The sequence below is a fragment of the Carcharodon carcharias genome, chromosome 10 (assembly GCF_017639515.1).
Source record: "Carcharodon carcharias isolate sCarCar2 chromosome 10, sCarCar2.pri, whole genome shotgun sequence".
Taxonomy (NCBI): Eukaryota; Metazoa; Chordata; class Chondrichthyes; order Lamniformes; family Lamnidae; genus Carcharodon; species Carcharodon carcharias.
The window spans coordinates 33482692-33498691 of record NC_054476.1 but is presented as its reverse complement, the minus strand read 5'-3'; the positions used below and the strand labels follow the sequence as shown (position 1 = coordinate 33498691).

Genomic DNA, 16000 nt, shown 5'->3' with positions numbered 1-16000 from the left:
GACAAATACCCTGAAAATTGGAGAGCCAATAGTTAGGAAGCTGGTAGGTTGAAAATGCAATTATTAGTGACTTGGGGTAGAATCAGGGTAGGGTTGCAGAAGGTAATGGAACAGAGTTGTGAAGGATACAAGGAAATGGTCAAAGGTAGCTGTAGTATTCAATTGCTCCACTTCTATGTTTGTTTATGTGAGTCTGTAAACTATTAATGCTTACTGCGCTTGATTAATTATCCTGGGTGTGGACTCTCAGAAAAGTAAACAAACTGTAGAAGTTGCTGGAAGCTACAGCCGCAAGCATGGAGCAGACATTTTAAAGCACTGTTAATAAAACCTGTTAAACGCATATAAGCTGGTGGGTCATCTCTGCATAGTCCAAGATATAAAATACACAACAGTAACACTGTCTGCAATCAAATGGCTATAGGCAATGGTAAGGTTGAGGAAGTGACTGTGAATATCAGGTGGAGAGTTTATATGGAGAACAGTGACATCAGAGGAGGAAGGGCAAGGTGAATGAAGATAAAGACTGAAATCACCATTTGTGAGTTGTTGATCAGTGCAGAGGTTGAAGGTAGAAACAGCAACTTATATAGTGCTTTTAAATGAATAAAATGTTGCAAAGCATTTCATAGGAGTGCTATAATGCAAAATTACACGCTGAGCCACATAAGGTGATATTAGGGCAGATGCCCTAAAGTTTGGTCAAAGAGAGGTTTTAAGGTGTGTCTTAAAAGAAGAAAGAGAGGTGGAAAGGTTTATAGGGGAAATTCTGAGCTAAGAACCCAGGCAGCTGGAGAAATGGCCACTAATTATGAAGTAACTGGATTCAGGGATACTCAAGAGGCCAGGGTTACCTCAGAGTGTTGTGAGGCTGGAGGAGATTACAGAAATAGGGAGGAGTGTAAGGATGGAGGGCTTTAAAAAGAAAAATGAGAATTTTAAAATCAAGGTGTTGCCTGACTCGGAACAAATATAGATCAACGGGCAGAGGGTTGCTAGATGAACGGGACTTGGTGTGAGCAAGGATGGTCGATATTTCAGTGAGAAACTCAAGCCAGTGCTTGGATGGGAACAGCAGAATACAAGAAGGTAAAATGGGCACCAGAAGGGGTGGAACAAAGATGAAATACCACCTTCTCAAGGCAACAGTAACTGCAGCATTGACAGCATCACCCACTTCCCAAAAACTAATTTAAGTAAAAAATTACCAATTATTAAGAACAGGCATTAAAAGATAATTTTATTTATATCCCTGATGTTTGCAAATTATGTAAAACTGCATAGAACATTCCTCCTGCTTGTGGAAGCAAAACACTGCTGGAAAATAAGTCATCAGTCTAGCAAAGTTTAATGAAGCAATTAGAATTCATGCAGAGTAGTTCATTATCTATGTAACTTTGATTTGAGAAAATATTTTTTTCATTCCTGGAAAACAATGTAATAAGTTTGATTTAACTGACAAATTACCCTGAAGCAAAATGCCCTAAGAAAACATTAATAAGAAACTTACTGAGGTAGGATAAGAAAATTCTCATAAAAAGACATTCTCAGGGCTGTGATGAAAGTGCAGGGGCATAGGAATATTTAGGTAGCTGCTTCAAATAGTGGGTATGTCACAATGGGCCAAATAGCCATTTGCTATGCTACACAATTCTATGAGCCTAAGCCCAGCAGGGAAAGAATTCCATAGACTTATTGATGCAGCCATCTATTCCAATCCAATGAAACAAAGATGGCTTTATAAATTGTTTTTTTTTGTGTGCTTTTCAAAGTGAAAGATGTCATTGCTGACAAATGGAACACTTCCCATTTCAGGACATCCATTGATGACATCAGGTTTTCCTATAGCCAGATGTAAAGTTCCCTTGATTTTGCTCGAACATTAAGACTCAGAAGAGTGTCCAGTACCTGCAGCAAGTATAACCTGTTTCCATTTCCCACAACAGCTACTCTGCATGAGATTTCTAATTAGGGCCAAACCAGTGACAGTTTTCTGCAGAAGGTCCTTGCCCATTAAGAATTGGATTGACTGCCCAAATTAATTTCACGCAAGATGCTTGCAACCATCGGAAACAAAGCAGACTGAGGCTCCGGAAGGGAAGGGACAACGTCAAACCACACACTTTCTCTTTGATTCAATTTCTATTCCAACTCTAACCTTGAAGAGTTTGGTAAAGGCCATCTCTTCATTGCCACGTATTCTGTTCCACTATTATCGACTCACGTTAACTTTTACCCCAGTTTGATCTGCTAGTTCTTTGCTTTCTGGACTTGAACAAGACATCTGGTTGTATTGGTTTCTTTTTATTACTGCTCTGACACAGAGGTAAGTTCTGAGGCACATTCCATCCCTTCAATCTCTCTTACTCCAAATCATAGAATCACACTCTGAGATGGAGATCATTTGGCCCGTTATTCCTGTACTGGCTCTTTGAAAGTGCTGTCCAATAAATCCCGCTCCTTCCCCATAGCCAGCAAATCCTTCCCCTTCAAGTACTTATCCAACTCCCTTTTGAAAGTTACTATTGAGTCTGTTACTACCAGTCTTTCAGGCAGTGCATTCCAGATCATAACAACTCTCCGCATAAAAAAAACCTGGTGTTGTTGTTGTTCTGCACCAATTGAGATCCTTTCAAATGTGTGGTGCACAGAATTGGACACATTAGTCCAACAAAGGCCTAACCAGTGATGAATAATAGTTTAGCATAACTTCTTTGTTTTTCTATGTCATAAATGACTCTATGATTCCAGGGCTCTAGGGACAGAATTTTGTGGAGACAACAGGCTGGAGAGCCAATAGGACTCTCGCATCACCACTTTTCGAGAAGGTCTGCCGCATCTTGTGCCAATCAGGCAATTAACAGGACAGCAACGGGCCTTCTCCCAAGATCAAAGACCCTGTGGACAGAAGTCCCACCCACCGAGAACAGCTGGCCAATCAGAGGCTGGCACCTCTTCTGCACTCAGCAATGGCAGTGGGGAGTTGGAGGGCCAGTGCTATACCCTTCATGGCCCCAGATCAAGAAGGAACCCAGGCACAGGTGAGTGATGGCCGGGGATTGGGGGTGGGGAGGGGGGTTGGTGGTGAGCAAGATTGGTAGCAAGGGCAGGGAGGTGGTTCTCAGAGGCACCACCCACCAGCCCCCCCCCCACCCCATATCTGATGCCTGGCCCTTGATCAGGCATTGGGAGCCTTTAGCTAAGCAAACACAAAAGAGATTAATACCAGTGGCGACAGGATGAAGGCTTTAAGAGGGCAAATGGGCCTCAATTGGCAGCAGGGCAGGCAGGCTCTCCACAGGTCTTCCCAGCATGGACTTAATCAGGATGGAGGTGGGTCCCCACCTGCCACCTTCCCACCTGAGTAAATGACCCCCCACCCCCGCCACCAAATTCACCACAGAGGAGGACACAAGATTGCTCCCAATGACTCCTCTATTAATAAAACCAAGGATCCCGTATCAGACTTCTCAATCTGTCCTACATCTTCAAAGATAGATGGGATGTTAGGAATATTATGCATGAGACTGAGCCAGTAGATCTCACCCCAATTATCTGAAGAACTCTGAAGTTTTGATTGATGGGATATTAAGGACATGGGTTCGTCCCTAGACTTTTAGTTGATATAGATTTTTTTGATGAAGTTCACACAGTTTTGCAAATGTTTCACTCAGATCAATATCAGCTAAACAACAATCAAGGGTTGAGTTTAATGCATGAAGTAGTTTTGCAAACCTGTGCAATCTTTTATTTAGCCATCAACAGTATTAAATGAACAGTCAATGTATGATCGGGTAAATCAAACCCTGAAGGAGCTTTCTACAGAAATGAAACAATGTCAAAATCCAACAGCCCCTTGAGCCTGCTCCACCATTCAATACAATCATGGCTGCTCTCAACTAATTTATTAACCTATCCCCATATCCCTTGATACCCTCAGTGCCCAAAAATCCTTCAATCTCAGTCTAGAATATTTTCATGGACTGAGGATCCACAGCTCTCTGGGATAGAGAATTTTGAAGATTCGCAACCCTTTGAGTGAGGAAATTTCTCCTCATCTTACTCCTAAATGATCAACCCTCGTCCTGAGAGTAGGTCCTAGTTCTAGACTTTCCATCCATGGAAAACAGCCTCTCAGCACCTACTTTGTCAAGAACTTCCAAGAACTTTGTGCATTTCAAAAAATACTCTCTAATCTTAATATTAAATCCTCGTTCTCTGTAAAAATAACATTTCTTTTGTTGTCTGTTTATGGAGTGTGGGCCTGATTGGCTAGGCCAGTATTTACTGCCCATCCCTAACCACCCTTGAGAGGGTGAATGAGCTGCTTTATGGAACCTCTGCCACAGCTGCCATTTTGAACTAGTCAGTAAGTTCAGAGGACTTGAAATCGTGATCAGACTCATATATTAATCCATTTCCATCAATTTTAACCAATATTCATTGATCATCAGGCATCTCTGTTCAGTTAATTGTTGGTCATGCTGAAAATGGGTTGAAACTAACTTTTAGGCCTACATGTTTAAAGTTGAGGAATGGGATTCCTCTTGGACATGATGCCAGTTGATATATTCCCCATTGGAGTAGTTGCACCGAGTTCAGAAGTTTCCTGGGCTACTGGACTTTCCAAGAAAGCACTGTATTATTGACAGCAATTGAGTTAATTGTTGCAATTCCTGGTCTCAATCTTCCTGTACTATGCTTGACTAGGAGCTGAAGATCTCTGCTTTCCTTCAGGTTTGATCTCTTGACCATATCCCTTACTTTCTTTTCCCCAATATTTGTGGCCATACACTCAGTCATCCAGGCCTCACCACCTCTTTATCTTTCTCTACACCTTTAAGCTGCTCCTTAAAACCTCCATCTCCGACCAAGCTTTTGGTCCCCAGTCCCAACACCTCCTGGCTCACTGTCAGATTTTGTACAATAACATTCCCATAAGTATCTTGTCAAAAGTGCCCTATAAATATCATTTGTTGTTGTTGAAAAGGTGAGGGTAACAGACCAGTGCACCACCATTTTACGTGGGTGGGCCAATTAAGGCCCACCCATTGTGACATCCGCCAGGAAGTACTATGCACTGCCTGTGTGGGCGGGGTGAGGGATTCCCTCAGCTGGGAGTGTGTTCTTTCTATGCATTCGCACGAAAGAGCGCACTCATCTCCCTGAGGCTAAGTGCAGCCTCAGGGAGATCAGCACCAAATTTAAAAATGGTCAATGCACAAAATAAAACTTTCCCTAACATGTCCCCTCATGTGTCACATGTCCATCACTTTCATTCAAATTTTTAAAAACCACATGAAACCTCATCCAGCCCTTGGATGAGATTTCATGCTTTCTCTGAGGTCCGCCAGGACTCCCGATCTGCCTGTCCAACCTTAAGGTTGGACGGGTAGGTCCATTAACTAGCTCAATTACTTTTTAAATGGCCTCAATTGGCTGTTGACAGGTCGGCGGACGCACAGCTGATTCGGCTGCGCCCCCACCGACCTGAAAATTGAAATGATGCAGGGTGACATCAGGAGTTCCGCCCGACATCACCCCACGTCATTTTACTTGTCGGTGAACGTGCCCCACCCCCTGCTCGCTGACCTCAATATCCTGGTCATAGAGTAGTCTGGGAGAGTGGAAGATGGCTTGTGAGTCCAAGACCATAGACTAGGTCAGGGGCTAGTTAGTAAATTGAGTATTTCAATCTAAAATTCAATCATGTTATAGAGACGAAGCGCAGGTCAAATGGTTAACATATCCAGACGGTTAACATATCAAAATCAGCAGCGAAGCTTCTAAATTACTCAAGGCACAAAGCTGTCCCAGAAAGCCAAGCTGAATGAAAGCACTATCCAAGTGACAAAAGATAACAGGGTTTTAGACAATGCACTCTGATTACACTGAAGTCCAGGCCCATTCTACCACTCTCCTCAGTCCTACAAGTTCAAACAGCCAAAGTTCTCAAAAAACACAGGTACAAAAGCCCACTGTTTTAATACCAGATCAACTTCACTCGAGTCCCAAGCAAGAAAGCCTCTGTGTCATTGTGGCTCAATTTAATCAAGTATAGGAGGATTAGATGGGATTTCAGAGTAGAATTATCCTTAATTCTAAGGACTTCAATTGCAAAATTACTCAGATTGAAGATGCCGACTTTCAATAACCCTAGGATTTCAATTCAGTGTATAGGGAATAAATGCCAGAAAGTCTGCCATAAATTGTCTTTCTTGAAGGTCGATTTGGGATTTCTTAGCCACTGGATGTATGGGTTACTCAGGTTCCTCTGACTTCCATTTTAGGTTTTGAACATTTGAATTAATTAAAGAGATAAGTTACCAATCTGTTCCAAGCTCCACAGTTAACTCAGAGTTCCCTTTTACTTCATGCAACACAGTACATGGAATGCTTAAACAAGCAGAATCTCTTTGGGTTGACCTAGAAAGAGACTTTCATTTAGAGCATCTTTAACATCCTCAGGACGTCCCAAAGTCCTTCAGTCAATGAGAATCATTCACTCATAGAAATGGTACAGCACAGATGGAGGCCATTCAGCCCATTGTGTCTGTGCTTTGAAGGAGCAATTCAATTAATCTCACTCCCATGCTTTTTCCTTATAGTCCTACAAATTTTGCCTCTTCATATTTATCCAATACCCTTTTGAAAGCTATTATTGAATCTGCTTAAACCACACCAGTTTTGTAGGAAAACAGGTATTAATTAAAATTAATATGACTTGTAGACTGAATCTACATCAATGTAGTAACTGTGGGTATAGCCTCTCTTGCTGTCTATCTGGGGTCACATGATGTTCAGGGAGGCTCCGACCAAAGAATCCTGAACTCGCCCTGAACTCCCCCAATTCTAAGTCCCATAATGAATTGGTGGACCTCATGAAAATGCACTTCCATCTGAAGCCATCCGTCGTAATGCAGCATTTTAAGTTTAATCCCAGGGTTGGGGCCCCGAGGGAGCCCATCATAACCTAAGTAGCAAACCTAAAGCAGTTGACAGAACACTGACTTCAGCGACACATTAAATGATTTGCTGTGGGACTGATTAGTTTGTGGAGCTCAGGATGATGCCATACAGCACTGTTTACTCGCCAAGGTCGACACTGATTTTAAGTGTGCGAGAGACTCACAGGCTTTACAACACATACAACATAGAGCCATTTTTCATGTGGGTCAGAAACCTACCACTGGGTGTGGCATGAAAACCAGACCCACAGCACAGAAGCGAGATGCAATGCCCGCTGTTAGAAACATGAAAAGGCCAAGTAGAAACACTTCTGCGGCGCCTCCAAGGTTAATTTGTTATAGATGTGGGGGTGACCACGGACTGGGTACCTGTAAATTCAAGGAGGCAGAATGTCGTTACTGCCATAAGAAAGGTCACGTAGTCAGGCAACGCCAGGCAAAATCGAAACAGCCCATAAAGCAGCAAACCAACATGATTGAATTGAAAAATACAGCAGAACCTGAAGCTGCCGACACCGACATTTATTCCCTGTACAACGTCACAGCTGTAAAAACTGAACCTATTGCTGTCACACCCAAGTTAATGAGAAGCCACTAACAATGGAGGTGGATATGGATGCCTCAACTACAGTGGTGGGAGAGCACATCTTCAACTACCTTAACGAAGGTAGAAAGCCAATAAACCTGGAATGGACAACAATTAAATTAAAGACATACGCTCGAGAATCTATTCAGGGGGTAAAGCGCATGGCCACAGTACCAGTATCTTACAGGCAACAGACAGCCTGGCTGCATGTGATGATAGTGAAAGGAGAAGGACGCAGTCTTTTAGGGCGAGACTGGCTATAGAAGGTCAAGCTGGACTGGTTTGAGCTATTTCACCTGAAAACAGGAGGAGTTCCTGAACTGCTAAGTAAATACAACAGAGTGTTTCAGGATGAATTAGGGAGGTTGAAACACGCGCTGGCCAAGATATACGTGGATTCTCAGGCGACACCCTATTTCTTTAAGGTCAGACCTGTGCCTTATGCATTGAAGGAGAAAGTGGGTGCAGAACTGTGCCAGTTAAAAAAACTGGCCATCATCCAACTTGTCCAATTCTCAGAATGGGCAGCACCCGTAGTACCAGTGGTTAAGCCTGATCAAATTATACGCATTTGTAAGGACTATAAATTGACCATAAACAAGGCAGCAAAACTAGACAAGTACCCCATTCCAAGGATAGACAATTTATATGCAAAGCTGGCTGGAGGCAAGTCCTATACAAAATTTGATATGAGCCATGCCTACCAACAATTAGAATTGGATAGCACTTCGAGTGAATATGTGACTATTAACGCCCACAAGGGTCATTATCTATACACTCGCCTAACCTTTGGAGTATTGTCTGCATGCACTATCTTCCAAAGGACAATGGAGAGTCTTTTGCAAGGACTTCCCTGAGTGGTATTATTTCTAGATGATGTTCTGATCACAGGGTCAACCAAGACGGAGATGCTAAGAAGGCTCATGGAAGCCGGTGTACAGTTAAAGATGGAAAAATGCACATTTCAAGTGCCAGAAATTACTTACCTGGGTCACAGGGTGGACTCTGTGGGTTTTCATCTGGTAGAAGAGAAAGTTCAGGCAATAAAAGATGTACCCTTGTCATCCAAGGTAACCAAACTTAAGTCTTTCCTGGGTATGATCAACTATTATAGCCACTTCTTGTCTAACATATCAACTGCATTAGCACCATTACACTAGTTAAAAAACAATCACCGTTGGTTGTGGAATTCACAACAGGAAGAAGCCTTTGTGAAAGTAAAGAAACTGTTGCATTCATCATGTTTATTGGTATACTAAGACCATCAAAAGTGATGCCTCTCCTTATGGCATAAGAGCAGTATTATCACATCAAATGGAAAATGGATCAGAAAGGCCCATTGGCTATGTCTCAAGAACTCTCTCCACAGCTGAGAAGGGTTATTCCCAGCTAGAAAAAAAAGGTTTATCAGTGGTATCCAGAGTGGAGAAATTCCACCAGTGCCTACATGGATGACATTTCACCATTGTGTCAGACCATAAACTATTAATGGGTTTATTCAATGAGGACAAAACCATGCGGCCAATAGCATCAGCAAGAATACAACGTCAGGCTATAATATTATCTGCATATGAGTATACTTCTATGTACCGTCCTTGCTTACAAAGCGGATGAACTCAGTCATCTCCCATTACCAGGTAGCATTGTATATGCTCCTGTTCCATACGAGGTTGTGTTATTGCTGAATTTCCTGGATTACTTGCTTGTGTGCGCAAAGCAAATTAGAAATTGGACAATCAGAGGTCCAATATTATCATACGTCAGAGTCTTTGTTTTGCAAGGATGGTCAAATTCACCAGTATCTGAAGATCTGAGACCATTCCATGCCAGGAAAACAGAGTTAAGCTATCAAGATGGAATTCTGTTGTGGGGATCAAGAGTTGTCATCCCTTCACAAGGAAGAGATCCACTCTAGACAGAGCTCTACAGTGCACATCCAGGCATATCAAAGATGAAAATGCTTGTGCGAAATTATGTCTGGTGGCCAGGCATTGACAGTGACACTGAAAGAATGGTCAAGCACTGTCTCCATTGTCAGCAACAACAGAAGTTGCCTGTTTCAGCTCCCTTACATCCGTGGGAGTGGCCTGATTGATCCTGGGTTAGACTACATATTGATTATGTAGGACCATTCTTAGGTACCATGTTTTTGTTGATCATGGATGCACATTCTAAATGGATGGATGCGTGTGAAGTCAAATCACCAACATCGAGCACAGCTTTCGAGAAGCTGCGTCACTGTTTTAGCATACATGGCCTACCTGAAATCATCGTTTCTGATAATGGTACTGCCTTTACCAGTGCAGAGTTTCAGAAATTCATGAATCCGAATGGATCAGACATATTAAAATCGCCCCCTACCATCCCTCATCGAATGGTTTAGCCAACACAGCTGTACAAACTTTCAAGTCTGGTATGAAAAGGCTATCAGGAGACACTCTAGAAACGCGACTTCCCCACTTTCTTCTCAGTTATTGTACAACACCACATTCAACAATGGATTCAAAAAACACCACCTGAATTATTGATGAAATACTGCCCACATACACGATTAAGTCTGGTGTTTCCAAATTTAGAGGGGAAGGTAGAGCAGAATCAGAGTAATCAAAAATTGATATGCGATACGCACAGCAAAGCTCACACTTTCAGTGTAGGTGACAGGTTCGTGTGAAATTTCGGAAGTGGATCTTGCTGGGTTCCTGTAGCCATTGTCTCAGAGACTGGTCCATTATCTTTCCAAATACAAGTGGAAGGTAGAATCATTTGTAAGCACATGGATCATATTCGTGTTAGACAGACATTCTAACAACAACTTTTCCGTCTGTGATTAACGTCGAACTGACAATTCCTGAGGTGATAGATCGACCTAGAATAAACATACTCAATGCCTCTGAAGTGTTGCCAAATCAAGAGCTGCCACTTCCTAATGACGGGTCTCATGCTGCAGTTCCAGATCCTGTCGGTCCTGTTGAGGAACCACAAGTGGTAGAGGTGCGTCGCTCTAGCCTTATTAGGAGAGCACCTCGGAGACCTGATCTCTAATCACATGAAGTTGTATACTTGCATCTGTTGCTGGATATTCAATGTTTCCCTATAAATAGAAATTGTTGAAAAAAAAACTAAAGGGGGAGGAAATGTAGTAACTGGGGGTATAGCCTCTTCTGCTGTCTATCAGCAGTCATGTGATGTTCTGAGGGGCTCTGACTAATCAGCCCTGAGTTCAGGCAATCTGGTGGGTTGGGGGCTTCCTGATGAGAGTCCTAATTGAGTATGTAGCCCCTGAAAAGCTCTCTGTAATAAAGTTATCTGTTTCTTGTTAAAATCTGTCCTCTCCATCAAGTCATTACAATCAGGATACCTGTGACTAGTTTTACATAGAGGTAAGTGGCTTGACAAAAGCTATTTTGAAAAGAATTTTCCATTCCACCGCAGGGATACAACAGTGATTCCAAGACCTGGAAATGATTACGGGTGATCTTAGTGATATCTTCAGTTATCTGTTCACAGTTGTAATGGTAAAAATAATGTCACTGCACTCAAAGCAAACAGACACAGGACTGTGGTACAAAGTCATCAAATGTACATCTATTAATATTTGTCAAAGGTGGTTTTCTAGGCTCTGATTTTTGAAGTGTTCTATGTAGCAGCTGAATTACTGTAAAGCAACAAGTGATGTAGGAAATGTCACATTTCCAACTCTGCTCAAAATACAATTTTTGTCTTGATGCAACAAAGTCTCCATTCCTACATTTCACTAAAACGATGGCGATTGAAACATTTTGCATTCCCTCTCCTAAATGACTGGCAATAAATTACCTCACCTCACTGTCCCTCCCCACCAAGAATGAACAACGACGGTTAAATGGTAATACTATTAGCTGTATGGAAATAGAGGCAAAATTAAAGTTTGATCTTCACATGCTCCTAATTCACAAAGGTGGAGTGATAAGCCTTCAGGTAAAGCCACTCATTTTGGCTGATAAACATTTAAACTGGTGTGGTCATGTAAAGGCTGCTTTTACTTCAGACCCCCGGAAACTTTTGCTCTAGATAAAACAGAAGTACAAAAGACAACCCTGGGGAGCAAAAGCTGTACAACATGTTTACTCCCAGAAGGGGATCCCTCTAGTATTCAATTTTTCCAAGTGCTAGTACATTACATATCAAAGTTGAAGCTACCAAGTAGGTGCACTAATAAAACCAGCTACTCAAACATTTGTGACTGCATCAAAAGTTCTTTTTAACTACCATCTGAGCAATCCAGGTGGACTTACGGTTAGAGTCTTGAGCATATTGTGAGCTTGGCCCCAGATTTGCTTACCTTCTGCCGGATTTCTTCTTCCATTTTCACAGGGGAGCCCCATTCAGCAACTTGTCTCACTCCATCGCTGGCAAATCCCCCATACTCCCATAGCCTATAAGACTTGGAGTGAGATGCTCCGATGATGGCAGACCAGTGCGTTGCAAATTCTTGTTGTGTTACCAATAAAAAAGGAAAGAGTATATTCAATGTTTCAGAAGAGTGGTTAGAAAACATTCCCGAATGCGAGCTTTAAGCTCCAGCACTTTCACAGATACTACACGCCACAACAATCTTCTTAAGTCAGGAAAGACAAACGAGCGAGTGGGATTAATGACTCTCTATCACTCAGTTGCCAATGATTCCATATTATGAAAAGCATGTTGAGGCACTGGAGAAACTGCAGCATGGATGACTTGGGTTTGAAACCCTACTCTGGGTCCCACATTCCTATTTGCTTTTCCTCCTTTCCCAGGAGGTTGCATTGCTTTAGGTGGAGTGGGGAGTGAACACATTGTGATGTACAGACTATTACCATTGTGTGAGGCAGGCTAGATGGACCAGAGGATCTTGTTCTGTCCGTCACTGTGCGTAGGTTCATGCCAGAACAGTGCGTTTTCCCTACAAGAAAGACTGAACAGGCTGGGGCTTTTTTCTCTAGAAAAGGGGTGGATGAGGCATGACCTAATAATAATCTTTAAAGTTATGAAAGAATTTGATAAGGTGGACATGGAGAAGATTCCTCTACTTGTGGAACTCAGGAGAGACTTCTTTGCAGAGAACTGTCAAAATGTGGAACTTGCTAACTCCATAAGAGTAGTTGAGGCAAATAGTATAGATACATTTAAGCAGAAGCTAAATAAGCACATGAGGGGAAAAGGAGTTAAAGGATATATGGGTGAGATGAAGTAAGGTGGGAGGAGCATAAACACCAGCAAAGACTAGTTGGGCTGAATGGCCCGTTTCTGTGCTGCAAATTCTTTTTTAGTCTACATAATGAGCCACAACCTTAAGTAGCAGGGACAGAGCTCCATTTTCTTTCTAATCAAACAACCCCTCAAGCAGCCTGGTACAAAAGCACCAGGCATATAATTAACACCTAGAGTATAAATGATTATGCTTCAACCTCTGGATAGAACAATGAGAAACAGATGTGTTGCTACAGGACGCTTACTTCTAATCCTTTATAAAATGTTTTTTTTAATGCACTTTTGTTTTGCTCAGTGTGAGAATTTGTCTGCAGTGGATTAGTGTCCACCAGTGATTCGGCTGAAATAATTCAAGTATGATTGGTGTTTTTGTGCCAAGCTTAAAGGCAACATAGAAAGATGCCGTTCATCTAACCTGCTCACCAATCACATAATTGATTTTACAGATCATTCAAATCTGAGAAGTATGTATTTGTGAAATGTCATAAAGAAATAAGAACAAAGTAAATAGGACCAGGAGGTCGACCATTTCTGCTTTCAAACATGGTTGATTTTCTATCTCAACTCCACCTTCCTGCACTATCTCCAAATCCCTTGATTTCATTAGAACTGAAAAATCTATCGACTCCTGTCTTAAATGTGCTCAATGACTGCGTATCCACAGCCCTCGTGGGGAGAAAATTCCAAAGCTTCACAGCCATTTGAGTGAAGATGGTTCTCTTCATCTCAATCTTAAATGGCCGACTCTTTATTCTGAGACTGTGACTCCATATCCTAGATTTCCCAACCAGGGGAAATATGTTCTCAGCATCTAACCTTCAAGCCCCTTAAAAATTTTACATGTTTCAATGAGACCATTTCTCATTCTGCTGAACTCAAGGCAATATAGACCTCCTCTACTCAACCTCTCCTCATAGGTACCTTTTGCGTAACCTAGGAGCATGTGGGAGCTATTATGAAACAAAATCACTTTGAATTAATTATCACTGCTTTTGAATTTAAACATTCACTTATTCTACCTCTTATAGATTCCAGGTAAGACTCCCATTTATTCTGGTTCATTGCAGCACCAAGGCTAGCCAAACTAATGTCCACAGTAAGTCACCTTGGCAATCCAACCCATAAAGAAAGATGTTTGGAGAATTCACCTTCACTGTTTAGAAGGCACCAATTTAGGGTAAATGGCAAAAGAGCAAATGGCGACATAAGGAAAAACTTCTTTTGCAGTAAATGGTTAGAATGTGATGCACTAACTGAGGGTATATTGGAAGCTGTGCAACTGGGGCTTTCATAAGGGACTTGGATATGTATCCAAAGAGGAAAAAAATTGCAAGGTTACAGGGCAAAGGTGACAGCGTGAGACTAAATAAATTGCTCTTGCATAAAGCCAGCACTGAATGATGGGCAGAATGGCCTCCTTCAGTGCTGTAACAATTCTTTAATTCTGTTGACTCTTGCAAATGTAATGCCCCTATTCAAGAAAGGAGGGAAACAGAAAGCAGGAGATTATAGGCCATTTAGCTTAGCATCTGTCATTGGAAAAATGCTGGAATCCATCATTAAAGAAATAGTAGCAGGACATTTAGAAAATCATAATGCAAGCAAGCAGCATGGTTTTATGAAAGGGAAATTGTGTTTGACAAATTTATTAAAGTTACTTGAGGATGTAACAAGCAGGGTGGATAAAAGGTAACTAGTAGATGTAGTATATTTGGATTTCCAAAAGGCATTTGATAAAGTGTCACATAAAAGGTAATTACACAAGATAAGACCTCATGGTTTTGTGAGGGGTGGGGTAATATATTAGCATGAATAGAGGACTGGCTAGCTAACAGGTAACAGAGTGTCAGGATAATTGAGGTTGGCAATCTGTAACAAGTGGGCTGCCACAGGGATCAGTGCTGAGCCCTCAACTACTTACAATCTCTATTAATGACTTGGATAAAGGGACAGGCTGTATTCTGGCCAGATTTGGTGACAATACAATAATAGATGGGAAAGTACGTTGTGAGGGGGATACAAAGAGTCTTCAAAGGTATACAGATAGGTGAATTGATCAGGCAAAAAAATTGGCAGATGAAGTATAATGTAGGAAAATGTGACTTTGGTAGGAAGAACAGAAAAGCAGAATTTTATTTAAATGGAGGGATACTACAGAATGCTGTGATACAGAGGGATCTGTACAAGAATCACATATCAGTTAGCATGCAGGTAGGTACAACAAGTAATTAGTATGGCAAATGGAATGTTGACCTTAATTGCAAGGGGGATGGAGTATTGAAGTACCAAAGTCTTATTATGACTGTACAGGGCATTGTGAGAGCACACCTGGTGTATTGCATACTGTTTTGATCTCCCTATGTAATGAGGAATGTGTTTGCATTGGAAGCAGTTGAGAGAAGGTTCGCTTGTTTGATTCCTGGCTTGAAGGAATCGTCTTATGAGGAAAGATTGAACAGGTTGGGCCTATATTCATTGGGGTTTAAGAGAATGAGAGATGATCTTATTGAAGCATATAAGAGGGGGCTCGACAGGGTGGAACGCTGAAAGGATGCTTTCCTTTGTGGGGGAATCTAGAACTAGGGAGCACAGTTTTAGAATAGGGATCTCCCATTTAAGATGGAGATGAGGGGCAATTTCTTTTCTCAGAGGGTCATTAATCTTTGTAATTCCCCCAGCGAACAGTGGAGGCTGGATCACTGAATATATTCAAGGCAGAGTTAGACAGATTTTTGACTTACAAGGGAGTCAAGGCTTATAGGCAACAGGCAAGAAAGTAGAATTGAGGCCACGATCAGTTCAGCCATGCTTTTATTGAATGGTAGAGAAGGCTAGAGAGGCCAAATGGTCTATTCCTGCTCCTAATTATTATGTTCTGCACGCTAGCAAAGTTAACCAGTTATGCATTTAGTGACAACCTGGCAACTTCATGATCACATTTACCATTAACACCTTTTTATTTGCAGATATTTATTTGTGTGTTTATTTATTTAATTATTGAACTTAAATTCTCAAACTCCTACAGTGGGATTTGAACACACTTTCTTCTGGATTAGTAGTCCAGGCATCTGGATTCTGAGACATGTAACAAAACTAGAGTACAGAAGAGATAATGGAAATGCTGTCAGGTATATTAGTGCCTGAATGAAAAATGTAGGTTAAAGTTGAAAGTTCTGATACAGGGTCCTCTCTGAATTGTTGAGCATAGTGTGTCAGA

The 16000-nt window shown here is 41.7% G+C and overlaps 1 protein-coding gene across 1 annotated transcript in view; it reads right to left on the bottom strand.

Moving 5' to 3' along the window:
* Positions 1–16000, bottom strand: part of spon1b (spondin 1b) — a 393024-nt gene that overhangs the window by 356852 nt on the left and 20172 nt on the right. The window contains exon 6 of the mRNA XM_041197861.1: positions 11876–12024. Within this exon, the coding sequence (XP_041053795.1) occupies positions 11876–12024 (149 nt within the window). The remainder of the gene's footprint in view (positions 1–11875; positions 12025–16000) is intronic.